The sequence below is a fragment of the Ictalurus furcatus genome, chromosome 2, assembly GCF_023375685.1.
Source record: "Ictalurus furcatus strain D&B chromosome 2, Billie_1.0, whole genome shotgun sequence".
NCBI lineage: Eukaryota > Metazoa > Chordata > Actinopteri > Siluriformes > Ictaluridae > Ictalurus > Ictalurus furcatus.
Genome location: NC_071256.1, coordinates 20219390 through 20235729, shown reverse-complemented (window position 1 = coordinate 20235729; position 16340 = coordinate 20219390). Strand labels below are relative to the sequence as shown.

The window sequence follows — 16340 nt, the reverse complement described above, 5'->3', positions numbered from 1 at the left end:
AATGTAGTATTTTGACAAAATAATATATAACTCATTTTTAAACATAGATATTCATATTAGAATATAATCACAAATAAATTGTATTTATACATGTTTATTCACTTTAGTTTAATTATATTTCATATCTATATATCTAGCTAGCTAGCTATAAATTAATTAATTTATTATTTATAAATAAATTTATATAAAATACATTTTATACTTTTTTTATTTATTAATAAATAAATTTGTTTGTTTATTTATTTATATTCATATTCAATTCCATTCAATTCCGTTTTAATTATATAGCACTTTTAACAATGGACACTGTCCCAAAGCCATTTTCAGAAGAAACATTGAGAGGAACCAGACTCAAAAGGGAACTCATCCTCATCTGGGTGACACCTGATAGAGTGATTATAAATAAATAAATCCCTTCTATAAATGTGCCAATTCTATATGGTGAAATAGTGCCATTATAAATAGTAACCAGGAAAATTCATCACAGTTTTTACAAGGAGTTTTGTTTGAACTTCTCCAATGTTCAGTGATGGAGACTTGAGTGCAGAACTGTTTGTAGTAATTGCAGTGCTAAAGCTATCATAGCATAACTGCTCATATGAATTGAGGTCCAAAGACATCTTCATGGTTTTTAAGTGGTACCATTCTCAGTAATCTCAATGATCTTTAGGCTGCACCATGTGGGGCCATCCTCAGCAGCATGTGACTCCCAACTGATGAGAACTCCAACCAGAAGTAGGTCATCAGGATGGATCAGGCAGGTCAGGAGAGCAGAAGGGGTCAGGACCATTGGTATCTAAGGAATATCATGTGTACCTTGACAGAACGAGAGAGACCGGGAGAGAGAGAGCAAGAGCGATAGAGAGAGAGAGAGAGAGATTATTAGGTATGCTTATTGTCCCATAATGGTTAAGGACAATGTACTTTGCATGAGTGCAAGCAGGGACTCCTGTTTATCCAGCTATCTGTTTGTTTATTTACTTATTAATGCATCTATTTATCTATCCATCCATCAGTTTGTTTGTTTGTTTGTTTTTTCTCTCTCTCTCTCTCTCTCTCTCTCTCTCTCTCTCTCTCTCTCTCTATCTATCTATCTATCTATCTTTCTATCTATTCCTTACCTGTATAACTGAATGAATGAAAGAGAAGAGTGATCATCATGTGTTCAGCAGCACAAAATGGGAATTCAAATGTTGGTGTGATTTTAGTCAAGTCACCTTGAGCCAACTCTGTCATGACACACACACACACACACACACACACACACACACACACACACACACACACACACTGCAGTGATCTAATGAGACAGAGCCGTGTTCAGGAGTTCACTGAAGTAGACTAGCAGGCAAAGTTCAGACACTTTTAATGGAGGCTCAGCGCTAAGCTGCTTAGCCTGGCAGGCGTGGGAGGAATGCTAATTATCCGTGACTAGTGTCTCGTGCAGAGATTGTTTACTAAATCAGTGCAGAGTCAATGAAATTCTGGAAGTGTCGACGCAGCGACGAGGATCTGATTAAAACGAGTTGTGTCGTTTGCGAAATGAGGAGTGTGGCTGTAGCTCTGTGCTGCTTAATAATGAGCTAACATACAGCGAGCTTTAAGCTAACTGCTGTAACTAGCATGCATCATTAACTGCAGTTCTCTAACATTATCCTTCTAAGTCTGAGTGGGCGTGACTTTAAGATCATAGACAGGAATGTGGGTGAGGCCTAAAGGAGTCCATGTGACGAAGTGTTTAAGTAGAATGTGTTATAAGTAGTAGATTTTTGCAGATTGTTTTTGGTCACTAACTAACAGGATTTCTGTTAAGTCATATTTACAGATGCGTCATGACTGCTAGTGTTAGCTCGATCGCTAACAAAAGCTAATTTTCTAAGCTAAAAGTTTGATTTCCTGACTTATGCTAATGCTAAATAAGATGCTAATCCTTACATTGACTTCCTGAATATTCTGTACTGAAACAGGAAGTATCAAGGCAACATGTCTTAAAGCATGTAGCATGTACCTGACTGTGGTGAACCTGCTTCGCTAGGTTCTTCAGGTTCTTTAGAAGCTTATATGACATTTATATTCCAACAGCTTTTAAGAGATGGAAAATGAGCTGCAGAACCAGTCAGGAGGAATTTTGACGTGTTTTGTGTCGACCATTTGTTCCATGCCGGAGAAACGTGAAAGCCTGGCTGGATTAATGCACACTCATCACATACCATTCATGTGAAACTATTTATTCGGTCTTTACAGAAACAAAAATATGAATGAAAAGTTGTTGATAATTAAACCTTGACATTAAACTTAACGAAAAACTACTTTTTCTGAATTGGCATGCAAGAGCATGGTCATAAAAGGTGTGTTTCCCAGCTCTCCATTTCTTTGGATGGCTGATAATTCCAGGGTTAAATGGGTTCTATTAAATTGGTTCCTTCTGTTTTAGAATCTTCAAAGACCAAATCAAAGTGTGCTGCAAACAACCTGACTACTCTTTCATCTACAGGGACATCTGGAAAGCTACACTATGTATAAAACCCTATAACAATGGGTTTCCTATCAGAGATGGTTCCGTGTAGAATTAAAGACCCTCAACTGTTCTAAGAACCTTTGAAGAACACATTTTTAAGAGTGTATGAGACAAGAGATGTGTTAGCATCTGTAAAGTGTGTCTCAGACGACATTTGACATGTGGCATGTTTGGGGAAATGTTCATGTTCCTCTGATGTGGAGAACCTAATTATGGGATTGTTTAGAGAAGAACATGACAAAAACGTGAGACGAATACTCACTTACTAAGCCTAACATTAGATGAAATACCAACACACCACTAAAACCCCACAACAATGGGTTTCCTATCAGATAGGGTTCCAGATAGAACCAAATATGCTCAACTATACAAAGAAAACTTGAGGAAATCTTTGTATAAGATTGTATGGGACAGAGATTTGCTAAAACTGATGGTTTGTTCACCATAGTTATGCAAATGTTTATTTTTCACTGGTGTGATGAACAGAATAATGGGATTGTTTACTCTAAGAAGAACATGAGAAGAACATAGGAAGAACATCAGATGTTACCCTTAACCAAATCTAAGTTTCTACACAAGACAGAGTTTATTTTGGGAGTGCTTATGCTGCTCACATAGGTGTGTGTGTGTGTGTGTGTGTGTGTGTGTGTGTGTGTGTGTGTGTGTGTGTGTGTCCATCCTACAGGGTCTTGGTGCTTGGTCCTCATTATTAAAGTCTCCAGGAGGCCACAAGATTTTTTTTTTAAAAATAGCCGCACTTCCACAACATCAGCAGCAGCTCCTTTCTCTCTCTCTCTCCCTCTCTCTCTCTCTCTTTCTCTCTCTCTCATCTCTCTCTCCCTCTCTCTCTCCCTCTCTTTCTCTCTCATCTCTCTCTCTCTCTACCAAAATGTTCTGTATAAAGCTGTATTTGTGGCAGAGCTATGTTCAAGATCAGGTTATGCTGTCACTAAACACACCCCATACCTTTGCACCAATTGCGTCAGAGATTAGAGTCTGATGTCAATGTCATCCCTGACAACCACAGACCCTGCGTACTTAGCTAGATAGCTAAGTTACTGTATCTGATGTTAGCAACAATGATGAGATAGTGGTTATCATGGTAATGCTGAAACGCTTGTGTGACTCATGAGCAGATTACTAGCAGTTAGCTAACCAGATAACTATGGTAGCTAATGCTAGTGATATTATTAGGTTATTAGGAATGGCAGGAGGGTGTGGGGGCATGTGCAAATTGAGCATATTCATGAATAAGCGTAAATGCTGGAGTTTTAATAAGGTTAAAGTTAAGTAGATGCTCCTCGACATCTCCTTAATCCTTAATCCTCCTTGATCCTCCTCCTAAATGTTTGTAGTCATTTATTTGTGATTTATTATTTATTTATTATTTATTTTACATGCTTAGGTGTGAAGCTAAAGTGCAAAAATATATAGAATTTTAAAATGTAATATTTAAATATTTCAAAATATGTTCACAATATAATTGAAAGAAATGGAGCCAAGATATTTTCTCACATTTAATCAAAATTAATTCCACCAGTCATTTGGGCTCAAACTGAGTGTAAAGATGTGGCTTTCGCTCTGATGCTCTCCAAGTGTTTGGATTTTGTCACTTTAACCAGCACTTAAAGTCTCAGAATAACCACAGATCAAGAACCAGTTCTGTCAGGAGCATCAGGATGGAGTCAGAGCTCAGAGTTCCTGTAGGATGTGGCTCACTGTGTATTCTTTCGCCCACTCATTGTTCCCTGAAAAATATTTAACAAACAGTTCTCTTAATGACATCTCAAATTTCTCACTAGGTTCCTCCCTTGATTCCTCATTGAGTTTCTCACTTGCTTCCTCAGTTCCTCAGTCCTTAAATCATTGCTCAGTTTCTCAATCAATTCCTCACTTAGTTCCTCGCTCGATTCTTCACTTTTTCCTCACTTGATTCCTCAAGAGCTTCCTCACTCGATTCCTCCCTTAGTTCCTCACTCAGTTCCACACTCGATTCCTCACTCAATTCCTCACTTAGTTCCTCACTCGATTCTTCACTTTTTCCTCACACGATTCCTCACTCAGTTCCTCACTTAGTTCCTCACTCAGTTCCACACTCAGTTCCACACTCGATTCCTCACTCAGTTCCTGACTCAATTCCTCTCTCAGTTCCTCACTTGATTCCTCACTCAGTTCCTCACTCAGTTCCACACTCAGTTCCACACTCGATTCCTCACTCAGTTCCTGACTCAATTCCTCACTCAGTTCCTCACTTGATTCCTCACTCAGTTCTTCACTCAGTGCCTTACTTGGTTCCTCAAGAGCTTCCTCACTCGAGTCCTCACTCAGTTCCTCACTCAATTCCTCACTCAGTTCCTCACTTGATTCCTCACTCAGTTCCTCACTCGATTCCTCGCTCAGTTCCTCACTTGGTTCCTCATTTGTCTCCTCGCTCAGTTCCTCACTTGCTTCCTCAGTTGATCCTTCACTCGATTCCTCACTCAGTTACTCAATCAATTCCTCACTTGATTCCTCAATTGATTCCTCTATCAGTTCCTTGATTCTTCAATTGCTTCCTTAATCAGTTTCTTAGTTGATTCCTGACTCGGTTCCACATGACACTTTTGCATTGCAATTATTTAACAGATTGAATGTAGTTGAATATTATTGAGTGTATTATGAATATGAATGAGTGTAAAATATTATAGTCCCACAGGCAGGGAACACTGTGTTCCTAAACAACGCTTTAGATTAGTTTTTATTTGCCCACAGTGTTTTGCCTAATTTTGTTTGTCTTTTTTATTGTTTTTCTTTTTTTCTCTCCATGTAAACATTCACTATCTTCAACTCACCTTCTTGCAGAAATCTTTTTGCTTGTTTGTTTGTTTATGTTTCATTTAAAGATCCATTATCTGTAACTCACCTTCATACACGAAGGTTACAAGGTTAAAAATGCTGCTCATTCATTATATGTAGTCATATATGTATATAGAGTTTATAATGAATACTAATGTAAAGTGTTAGTTTTATAACATGATTATACAGCAATGTGTTATGATCACATAAACACAGCAAAGAACGTTTTTAATTTATTTTTATTTATTTGTCGTCTTATTTATTTATTTATTTATTTACTTACTTACTTATTTGTGAATCTTCTTTTTCACTATACATGTGACCTACATAAGGTATAGACCCAATGCAGTGCACTGCATGTCCGATAGATACAATTTGAGACTTTCACTAGGTACAGTGTGTGTAATTTAACTTTTAGGGCACATAAAAGATTTCTTTTATATTTAATTATAAAATACACTGATGAGTAAAAATACACAAGAGCGAGACATAGCCATGAATAATTCATTCGTAAATGCTTCCATTTAAAGAGTTGTGTTTTGTGTACCAAAAAACACGAGAGTCATTTAGTCAGAAAGTTTAGCCTCGGTGTTTCAGCACACAGCAGCTCTCCGTGACGTCCCGATTATATTTTATTTTGTAATAAACAGCGTTTGCGTGTGTTATAGCTCTTTCTCTCTGTGGGTTCAGCAGTAATGGTGTGAGATTGATTTGTCTCCGCAGCCTTTTTAATGGCGTTTAAGTGGACCTGCAGGCGTACTCTCTCTCTCCATCACTCTCTCTCCATCTCGCTCTCTCCAAAGTCATTTCTTCTGTCACGGTCGGAGAGCAAGCGCACTGAGAATAAAGAAGCACACAACGATTTTTGTGTTTTATTTTTTCTGCGGTAACCATAGCGCTGAATCTCAGAGTGACCCCCTCCAGCGTCAAGCTTTCTCTCGAGGTAACGATTAATACAAGGAGAAAAACATCCACCCCAGGCGCTTTGGAATATCATATAGTTCAGAGAGTGACCGTCACTCATTGTGTGGTTTTCTGTCTGCTCATTAATTCAAGCAGGGAAAGAGACATGTAACGAAAATACATTTGATGAAAAAATTACGTTTTTCCGAGTGTCAGAGGTGAAGCACGCTCTAATGAAGCTCTAATGAAGTCTGCTGGTGTTTAGAGCCGTCCTCAGTGGATAAAATGGAGAAAATTCACAAGATAGAAGAGTGGAAGTTTGTCAGAGATTAGAGAGAGAGAGAGAGAGAGAGATGGAGTGAGAGGTGAGGCATTTGAATACAATGATGAAAAGGACAGATTAGGAAAGAGAGAGATGTGAGAGGTGTCAGCCGGCGGGGAGGGGAAAATAGTGAGCTAAAAACTACTAGAGAGAGAGAGAGAGAGAGGAAAATAGTGAGCTAAAAACTGCTAGAGAGAGAGAGAGAGAGAGAGAGAAATAGTGAGCTAAAAACTGCTAGAGTGAGAGAGAAAGTTTTAGTTCACTATTTTCCTCTCTCTCTAGCAGTTTTTAGCTCACTATTTCTCTCTCTCTCTCTCTCTCTCTCTCTCTAGCAGTTTTGAGCTGACTATTTTCCTCTCTCTCTCTCTCTCTCTCTCTCTCTCTCTCTAGAGAGAGAGGAAAATAGTGAGCACTATTCTCATCTAGAGAGAGGAAAATAGTGAGCTAAAACTGCTAGAGAGAGAGTGGGGGGAATAGTGAGCTAAAATTGCTAGGGGGGGGGGGGGGCAAATAGTGAGCTAAAACTGCTTGAGAGAGAGCGAGAGAGAGAGAGAGAGAGAGAAAATGAAATGGTCTGGAGATGATGGAGATGATAGAGAGTCAGAGCAGATTTTATGTCAGAACCCGGAGCTGTATCCGCATTAAAGTTGTGTATACAGTACAGCTTGTGTAGATTAGTGTAGATACTGAAACAAACAACACAACAAAATGCAGCAACATGAACTCACAATGTTTAGGAATTTGCACAAGTCTCAGAAGTTACAGTGACGTGACTCATTATTTCATCCTACCTTCATGAGGGTTTCTCAATTTTAGCCAAAAAATTATCAAGAAACTCAAAGGTTCTTGTCTCACCTGATTTCAACCAACCAGGACTCTGAGGCTCCGCCCATATGTACACCGATGGTTTTCAAAGCGTCGTTTTTGTTCCCCTCTGCATTTTGGTCTCCGGTCCACAAGAAGACAGAATGTTTTTGGAAATGGTAGAGAAATTTTAAATGGCACAGAAATTTTCACTGTTTGCATGTGGACGGGAAAATCATACATTTTTTGAAAGCGCTGACTTCACAGCATGAACATGCACATGTCCATCACATGAATTTTGTGTGTGTTATGAAGTCCACAGCTCTGTAATGTTATTCCTCTGGCATTCTGATGTAACACTTTATATCGTACACTGTAGTGTGCACACTTTGTGAATGTAAAGCTGTTTGACATTCAAGCTCTGAGTGTGATTCCTGCGTGAAAATAAGCTGCATTTTTAAGCTTTATTACATGATATGTATATTAATGTCCAAATACATTTGAATACGTGATATTGTTTAAATTACAGCTTTAACCGTTTTACATCCACTGTCTGAATCTGTATGACAAATTGCTGTACGTATTTTCAAATGTATAAATAAGTATAAATGTCAGTTGTATAGTCCAGTGTGTGTTGTCCTTAACGTGACTTCCTGTACGTGGTTCGAGCGAATCAGCATCATGGTGATCCTGCTGAACTGTGTGACTCTGGGAATGTACCAACCGTGTGAGAACATCGACTGCACCTCTGACCGCTGCCAAATCCTACAGGTACCAACTTCCTGTGTGTTTTATTTATCATCACACCTTCACCCTCACACACTCATTATCTATACATTATTACCTGTACATATCTACATCGTTATCTATACATTACTGCTTAATTATCCCAGTGACTCTCTCTGTCTCTCTCTCTCTGTCTCTCTCACTGTCTATCTCTTTCTCTATCTGTCTGTCTCTCTCTAACTGTCTCTCTTACTGTCTGTCTCTCTCTCTTGCTGTCTCTGTCTCTCCTAAATATCTCGTGCATGAACAATACATATTTTGTTATTGGGACACACCCTCATGTCATCCTCTGATCCCTAATATCACCCCAACCTGTCACATTATAACGTTACCATGACAACCAAGATTTACTTCATCTCTAACATTAAGCTAAGTCAGTTATCTAGCTAACTAGTGCTGTTAAAAGTAAATGTTTCCACGTTCCATGTTATCACCTTTTAATAATTTATTTAAAGGACAAGATTGGTCTATGGTTCATTTAGTGGCATCACAAACTACGTCATACGTAGACCTGCCATCAAATCAGTTTAACACAGAAGCAAAAGTTTGTTTTAAATTTGGTCAGATCTTTAGAATCAAAATCAGCTTCCAAATAAAGATGACTTCTTGTTCATCTTCTTTTAATATGTACTTTTATTGTGACTTTTGTGTGTGTGTGTGTGTGTGTGTGTGTGTGTGTGTGTGTGTTTGTTCTTACCTGGAAATATTATTTATTGTAGCTTTTCTACAATATGTAAAATTAGATGATTATTGTGGGTTGGAAAACACTTTTAAGCATCACAAACGGAACTTTTATAAGACAACAGAGAAGTATATTCATGATTTACACATTTTATTCGCGGTGTTATAATCGTCTGATGGCGTTCATGTCTCAGTGCTATTTCATCTCCACACAGCGGCTAACGCTAATCCCACTCAGCTGTCAGAACATTCACCAGGGGCCAATCAGTGTCCACATTAACTTATCACCTGATCCTGTAATTTATTTATCAGTCAGAAGCTTCCTGAGACTACAGCGTGTGTGCTAATCAGAGCTCATTGTTACAGAGGCGAGCCAAACACAGTTATACATGCACTGTCATTAAAATTTCACTGATCAAAGCCCTCAATTTCATAATATTTTCTGTTTACGTGTTCTCCTTTTAATTCCCCAGTGTAATGCCTAATGATTCTCTGTATAAGAAAAGTGGTCCAGTGAGACCTTTTGTAATTTTTCACGCTAACTTTACCTAAAAGATATTTAGCTTTGTATCCTTGTTCATGTTGTCACATGGGCTAAAAATATGAACTGATGATTATAAAGCTGGATTTTGATTATACGCATTTGGATATTTGGGTGAAAAGTAATAAAGCCTTTCTCATTCCTTCTGTATGAGCCGGTTTGTGGGCTGGGCTTCATACTCGCTCAGTTTGTGATGTCATTATGCGTTCGAAAACGAACCAGCTGCAAAATGTTTTGAGAAAACCTTAAAAGCAGTAGCATGCCACCCTGTTGCTAGGTGACCAAAATATGCAGAAATACATTCACTAAACATAAATATTATTTTACAAATAATCTTATATGTTAAAATTATTCTCATATCTTTATGAATAAATAAAAATGGTATGAAAGATCATTATTGAAATATGTACAATTATATTTGATAATAAATAATATTTATTATGTTATGGAGCCATGAAATTAAAAATTTTCTTTTTATTTATTTTTTTAAACATTATTCTATTCAAATTGTCATTAAATACCCTTTTAGAAAGTCTTGATATAGATTAGAGGAATATTTATTTTTCTAAAATTACTTAATTACTTAACAAATGCTGTTGTTAATTCATGTGAATCCTCATGATGTAGATGACATGTGATAATGCTCAGTGTTTGCTGAATTCCAGGAAGCATGTGTAACAACAGAAATTAAAAGCTGTTTGATGTGGAACATTACAGAATCTCTGTGTTCTGTGTCTCAGGCATTCGATGCATTTATTTACATCTTCTTTGCGCTGGAGATGGTGGTGAAGATGGTGGCTCTGGGGATCTTCGGCCGTCGCTGTTACCTTGGCGATACGTGGAACAGGCTGGACTTTTTCATCGTCATGGCAGGGTGAGGACACACACACACACACACACACACACACACACACCGTGAGACACAGAACCTCCAGACATTTTAACATTATATATATATATAAATAAAAGACTGGAAGACCATATAATTTATGGTGGCTCTTTATTTGCCTCTACTTTTATTTCATTAAGTGGACTTTTTAATTTGATTACACTTTATTGATAATCTTTGTCCAGCATTGCCTTATGCAACATTTATGAATATAAGTGAGAGAGAGAGAGAGAGAGAGAGAGAGAGAGAGAGAGATGGGATATTCATTACCTTTATCTCCTGAATAGTTTCCTCTCTTTAGTGGAATTTTCATCACTGAACAGATTTTTGGTCACTTTGACAGCCAGAGTACACAAACTCAGTGACAGTGTGTGAACAGGAATTCTCTCCCGAACTGGCCTAGAGATTGTGGTAATTAGCCGAATTGTCCCGGGATGGCAAAGCCGTCAGGGTGGAATAATCATTCCAATAAAGTGAAAAGAGACAAAACTTTTTTAAAAAATTGTTTAGAGCTCGGTTTTAACCAGGCATGAGAGCTCTGTGTGTGTGTGTGTGTGTGTGTGTGTGAGTGTATGCATGTGTGTGTCCATCAAACAAATCATGACAAGGAGGCGGTTCTACCCACCTATCAATCATGTGACCTGTCACTTTACCTGATGACTGAGCTAGAAACAGTACTGATATTCAAGGTATACAAAAAATGTTCCACTTAACCTTTAAACCGTACAACACACAGTTTCACGATAAGAGAGGGAGGGTTCCAAGCAGGAAGCAAAGAACCCTCAGCCATCCAAACAATTATGCAGGAGACATGAAATAATTAATACTTTTGATTTACTACATACTGTTCATGAATCAGTGCTTTTGATTCACTATGTAGTGTTCATGAGTCACTGCTTTTGATTCACTACGTATTGTTCATGAATCAGTGCTTTTGATTCACTATGTAGTGTTCATGTGTCACTGCTTTTGATTCACTATGTAGTGTACATGAATCAGTGCTTTTGATTCACTATGTAGTGTTCATGAATCAGTGATTTGATTCACTATGTAGTGTTGATGAATAAGTGTTTTGATTCACTATGTAGTGTTCATGAATCAGTGTTTTGATTCACTATGTAATGTTCATGAATCAGTGATTTGATTCACTATGAAGTGTTCATAAATAAGTGTTTTGATTCATTATGTAGTGTTCATGAATCAGTGTTTTGATTCACTATGTAGTGTTCATGAATCAGTGTTTTGATTCACTATGTAATGTTCATGACTCAGTGTTTTGACCATCAGTGGGTGGAGCCAAATTTGATTAGAGCCAATCAAGAGAGAACAAATGATCTTAAGGTGGAGCTAAATGCAGGACCTAACTAAATAAGTGAAAATATTAATACAATGATCTCATCATGACCTGTTTTATTTGCGGTTTTAACTCACCGTATGACAATTATACTAATTCTACTGTGTCATCAGAAGAAAAACACATACATGCATGTGCACACGCACACATACACACACACACACACAAACACACACACAGGGTGGATATTTCTGGCGAGCTGGCATGTTCAGTGCAGTCTGCTGGAAGAACGACTCTGTTTCCTCTGGCGTGTGTGTGTTTGTGTAGGCGCATATGTGAGTATTCTAATCACTTCCTGTAAGAGTTACTCTGTGTGTGTGTGTGTGCATGTGTGTGTTTAGCAGTAATCAGTAGCACAGTGATGTGGAGGTGGAGACTTAGCTCTCACTTTTCATAATGAACAGTTCTTTGCATCGCACCACAGAACAATCAAAAACTCTGCCATGACACTGCCATGTCGCTGCCTCTCTGCGTCCTAATCAGCTCTTTCTGCTGCATGAATAATGCATGCTAATGCCACGCTGTTGTGTGTGTGTGTGTGTGTGTGTGTGTGTGTGTGTGAATGAGTATTTAGCAGGTGTTTAGTAAGTACTGAGATAAGAGTCGTTCAAAACAGACTAAACCTGCCTAGGTCCTGAATAAGGGAGAGAAAGAACAAACAGAACAACAGACACAGAGAGACAGATGGACAGTGAGACAGGGAAAGAGACAGAGAGACAGATAGACTGAGAGAGAGACAGACAGAGGGACAGAGAGGCAGAGAGACAGATGGACTGAGGTACAGAAAGACAGACAGAGAGCCAGACAGACATACAGAGGGAGAGACAGATGGGCTGAGGGACAGATAAACAGACAGACAGACAGATGGATGGACAGAAGAGAGAGACCAGAAACACTGTACTCAGACCTATACAATAATGAAGAGGTCAGTAAAATCATATTTTACACAGACAACCCAGAAACTTGGCACTCAGCAATTAGATATCATTACCCCACAGTGATCAAAAAGGGCATCGATAACGGATAGAAAATAGAGGTCAAATAAGAGGAAGATTCAAATGTCATGATAAGTATTAATCTATATAAAAACAGAACAGTAATGATACTGGGCTGTCTAAAACAGTTTGAACAGTACTTCCTCCAAATTAAAGAGAAAGCTCAGCTAAACAAGAAAAGCCCTAAAACACTAAAGCAGAGAAAACACAACTCCACCCATCAACCCAGAAAGGTCCAAACCAGAGATGACAGTGAAGAAATCTCCCTTCTACATGGTGTCATCACCGACATAAAGGAGAAATTCACAAAAATGGAACTGGAACTGGTGTAGCTGAGAGAGGTGGTGCATGGTGCAGCACAGCAGACTGATCAAACTGGGAAGGAAGATGGTTACAGGAAAGAAATAGTGATGCTAAAGAAAGAAATGAAGGAGCTGAAAACCAAGGGAGAGGAACATATCAAACAGCTGTCTGTAATGATAGAAGAGATGAGAGGGCTGAGAGAGGACAGGGTGTTCTATAGAAAACAATTAGCAGCTTTAAAAGAACAGCTGACACAGCAGAGATTAGAACAGAGACCTACCTCTCCAACAACCACACCTCTCAACCCCATCAGTCCTCCACCCCCCAACTCTCACTGTCAAACACAGCTGCAGATAATACTCCTAACTGACTCTAATGGCAAATTCATTGATGAAAAGGAACTGTTCCCTAAGAGTAACATCAAGAAAATATGGTGCCCAAACACACAAAAGGCCCTGGAGCTGTTGTGTGAGGAAGAGCTGGGCTCCCCCAGCCACATTATTATCCATAGTGGCACCAACGACCTGCGAGCCCAGCAGGAGAGAGTACCTACAGCCCTCACTGGTGTAATAGGGAAGGCATAATCCAACTTCTCTAATGCCAAAATTATCCTCTCCACTCTGCTACTACAATTTGATTTCCACCCAGACACCATCAGGAACATAAATGCTAGAGTGTCTAGAGACTGTGCCTTAACGCCCAATGTACACCTTGCTCAACACCATACTCTGCCCCTTAACAGCCTCTACGACCATGTCCATCTCCACAGAAAGGCAGCCCCCATCTTTGCCAAAACCTTGAAGGACATCACTCTCAACCACAGTTCCACCACATCACTGAGACCATGTGTATACCCTGGAGACCCTCTATTGCAACCCCCTCCAACTCATCAGCAGCAGCAAGGTCTCCCCCTCCACTTCTTCCACCCTAACCGGAAAAAACCCTCCGACAGGCCCCAGGTTTCCCCCTCAAATGTGACACATGGTCATGGCCTTCACCCCCATTTATGCCCCCCAGAGCAGCCCCCAAGCCTTCTCATTCACATGACCCACTGCAGGAGCAACACTTTGACAGTCAGAGCTACGCTCAAGCAGCCAGCAGAGCACTAGTCCCCACCACTACCAGCACTCCCCCTGCTCCAATCACAACCAATAGCCACTCAGTGTCATCTCCATCCAAAGATCTCAGAGACATCCAGCACATGTCGAGTCTGCCCTTTCTCTCAAAACAAACAAACAAAAAACAACCTCAACTAGGAATATATAAATGTATATTTGTATGGGCATGAGCGTGTGTGTCTGTGTATATTTGTATATACATTTTATAATCTTTATGTATTGTTTTGGCCTGTCAATACAACATACTGATGTTTGTCTTGTTTTTAGAATAGCAGAAGCGGTTAATTAAAGACGTTTTATTCTTTAAAAAACCCCATGTTAATATTTGGTTAATATCCATGTTAATATTCACTTCTGGAAAGAGCCAACACCCAGACTTCAAAAAAGATATTCAGGATTCTGACATTATAGTATCACAGGAAACACGGAATAGAAGAGATTTGTCCCATGGCTGCCCAACAGGCTTCAGAGAGATAGTCCTACCATCCTAAGGCAGAGACTCAGGGGGAATGCTTGTATGATACAGAACAGAAATGATACACTCAATCGAAACAATAAAAATAGGAAATTTTTACATTTGGCTAAAACTAAAAAAATAGATTTTCTCTGCAGACCATCACATATTCCTGTGTGCTGCTTACATTCCCCCTCCAGAATCACCCTATAACAGTGAGGAAACCTTCTCCATCCTACTAGATGAGATCAGCCATTTCCAGACAAAAGCAAATGTGTTAATGTGTGGCGATTTAAACGCCAGGACCGTAAATGAACCGGATTTCGTCAACACACAGGGAGATAAATATATTATAAATATTAGACACCATCTGCTCTCATACAACCTACGAAATTATTATGACAAAGCCACAAACAAAAATGGGAAAAACCTTCTAAAGTTTTGTCAGTCGTTGGATTTGGATGTAGTGAATGGTCACATACTGGAAGACCTCTTGACATTACACCTTTAATTCTCTTCTGGGTAACAGTACTGTAGACAGTGTCATTACTTACATTCATCCAGTGCATTTCAGAGCATACAGTACACGGTCAGCCCTCAAACACCTCTATCAGACCACTGTAGAATTACAGTACACATAAAATCAACAGAAACACATGAAACATGCAGAAAGCCCATTCAATTACACAGGCTGCAACAATCCTACAAGTGGACAGGAAATAGTAAAGAAATGTACCAAAGTGCAATAGAAATCCAAACCATCAAATCACTATTAAACTAATTTCTAATTTGCACATATCCATATGATAAAGTAGGCATAAGCCTGGTACTACATGACATATTCCACCAATTAACAACCATGTGCAATTTAAAGAAAATATCAAAAAGAAAACCAAAAAACAACAAAGAAAAGTGGTTTGACAGTGAATGTAAAGCTATTTAGGAAAACACTGTGAAATCTCTCAAACCAAAGACACAGAGTTCCTGACAATTAAGATCTCCGCTCCAGTATCATGAAGCTCTCATAGGGAATAAATGAACTCTAAGAGCTAAAAAGGAGCAACATACAGTTCAACTATTCCATGTAATGGAGGAGTCAATAAATACTAATTACTTATGGAACACTCTCTGGAGACCACATCAGGAACAATTGGCTATGCAAAATGGGAACATATGGAGGACATACTTCAAAAATCTCTTTAAATCAATTGAAATAAATCCAGCTCAAATGGAACTAAAAACCAAATTAGCAACCCTGAAAGAAAAAATTTAAGACAATCAGAATCCCCTTGATTTCCAGATAGCAGCTAGATAACAGTCATTAAAACCCAACAAGGCCTGTGGCACTGACGGATTATTAAATACAATGATCAAATACATCAATGATGAATTCAAGACAGCCATAATCAAGTTGTTCAATGTGGTACTAAGTGTGGGATATTTTCCGGACACCTGGAAGCAAGGCCTAATTACACCGATCTTTAAACAAGGAGACAAATCTGAGCCCATTACTAAGCCCAGTAATATGACCACTACAGAGGCATATGTGTCAGTAGCAACCTGGGGAAAATGTTATGCTCTGTTATTAATACAAGATTACAAAACTTTCTTAGAACCCACACCATCCTAGAGAAAACTCAAATATGGATTCCTACCCAAACACAGAACATCTGACCACATCTACACCATTCACACTATCACTGACAAACATGTACTCCAAAACAAAACTTCCTAAAACTACTGGAAAATGGGATTGGATGGAAAATTTCAAGATAATAAACACCATGTATGAGAACAAACATGTATGCTATAAAAATAGGTTGGAGAATACATGGCA

The 16340-nt window shown here is 38.8% G+C and overlaps 2 protein-coding genes across 2 annotated transcripts in view; one reads left to right on the top strand and one right to left on the bottom strand.

The window, feature by feature from the left end:
• Window positions 1-3933: 3933 nt before the first annotated feature.
• On the bottom strand, window positions 3934-5426 carry LOC128617485 (probable inactive protein kinase DDB_G0270444). The gene is given in 2 exon segments (XM_053640619.1): window positions 3934-5053; window positions 5421-5426. Coding segments are annotated over 2 exon segments (528 nt in total). The 3' UTR covers window positions 3934-4531.
• Window positions 5427-8023: 2597 nt separating this feature from the next.
• cacna1ia (calcium voltage-gated channel subunit alpha1 Ia) overlaps window positions 8024-16340 on the top strand; it is a 75143-nt gene continuing 66826 nt past the window's right edge. Inside the window, exons 1-2 of the mRNA XM_053652327.1 lie at window positions 8024-8153; window positions 10131-10264. Of these exons, the coding sequence (XP_053508302.1) occupies window positions 8064-8153; window positions 10131-10264 (224 nt within the window). The 5' untranslated portion in view covers window positions 8024-8063. The remainder of the gene's footprint in view (window positions 8154-10130; window positions 10265-16340) is intronic.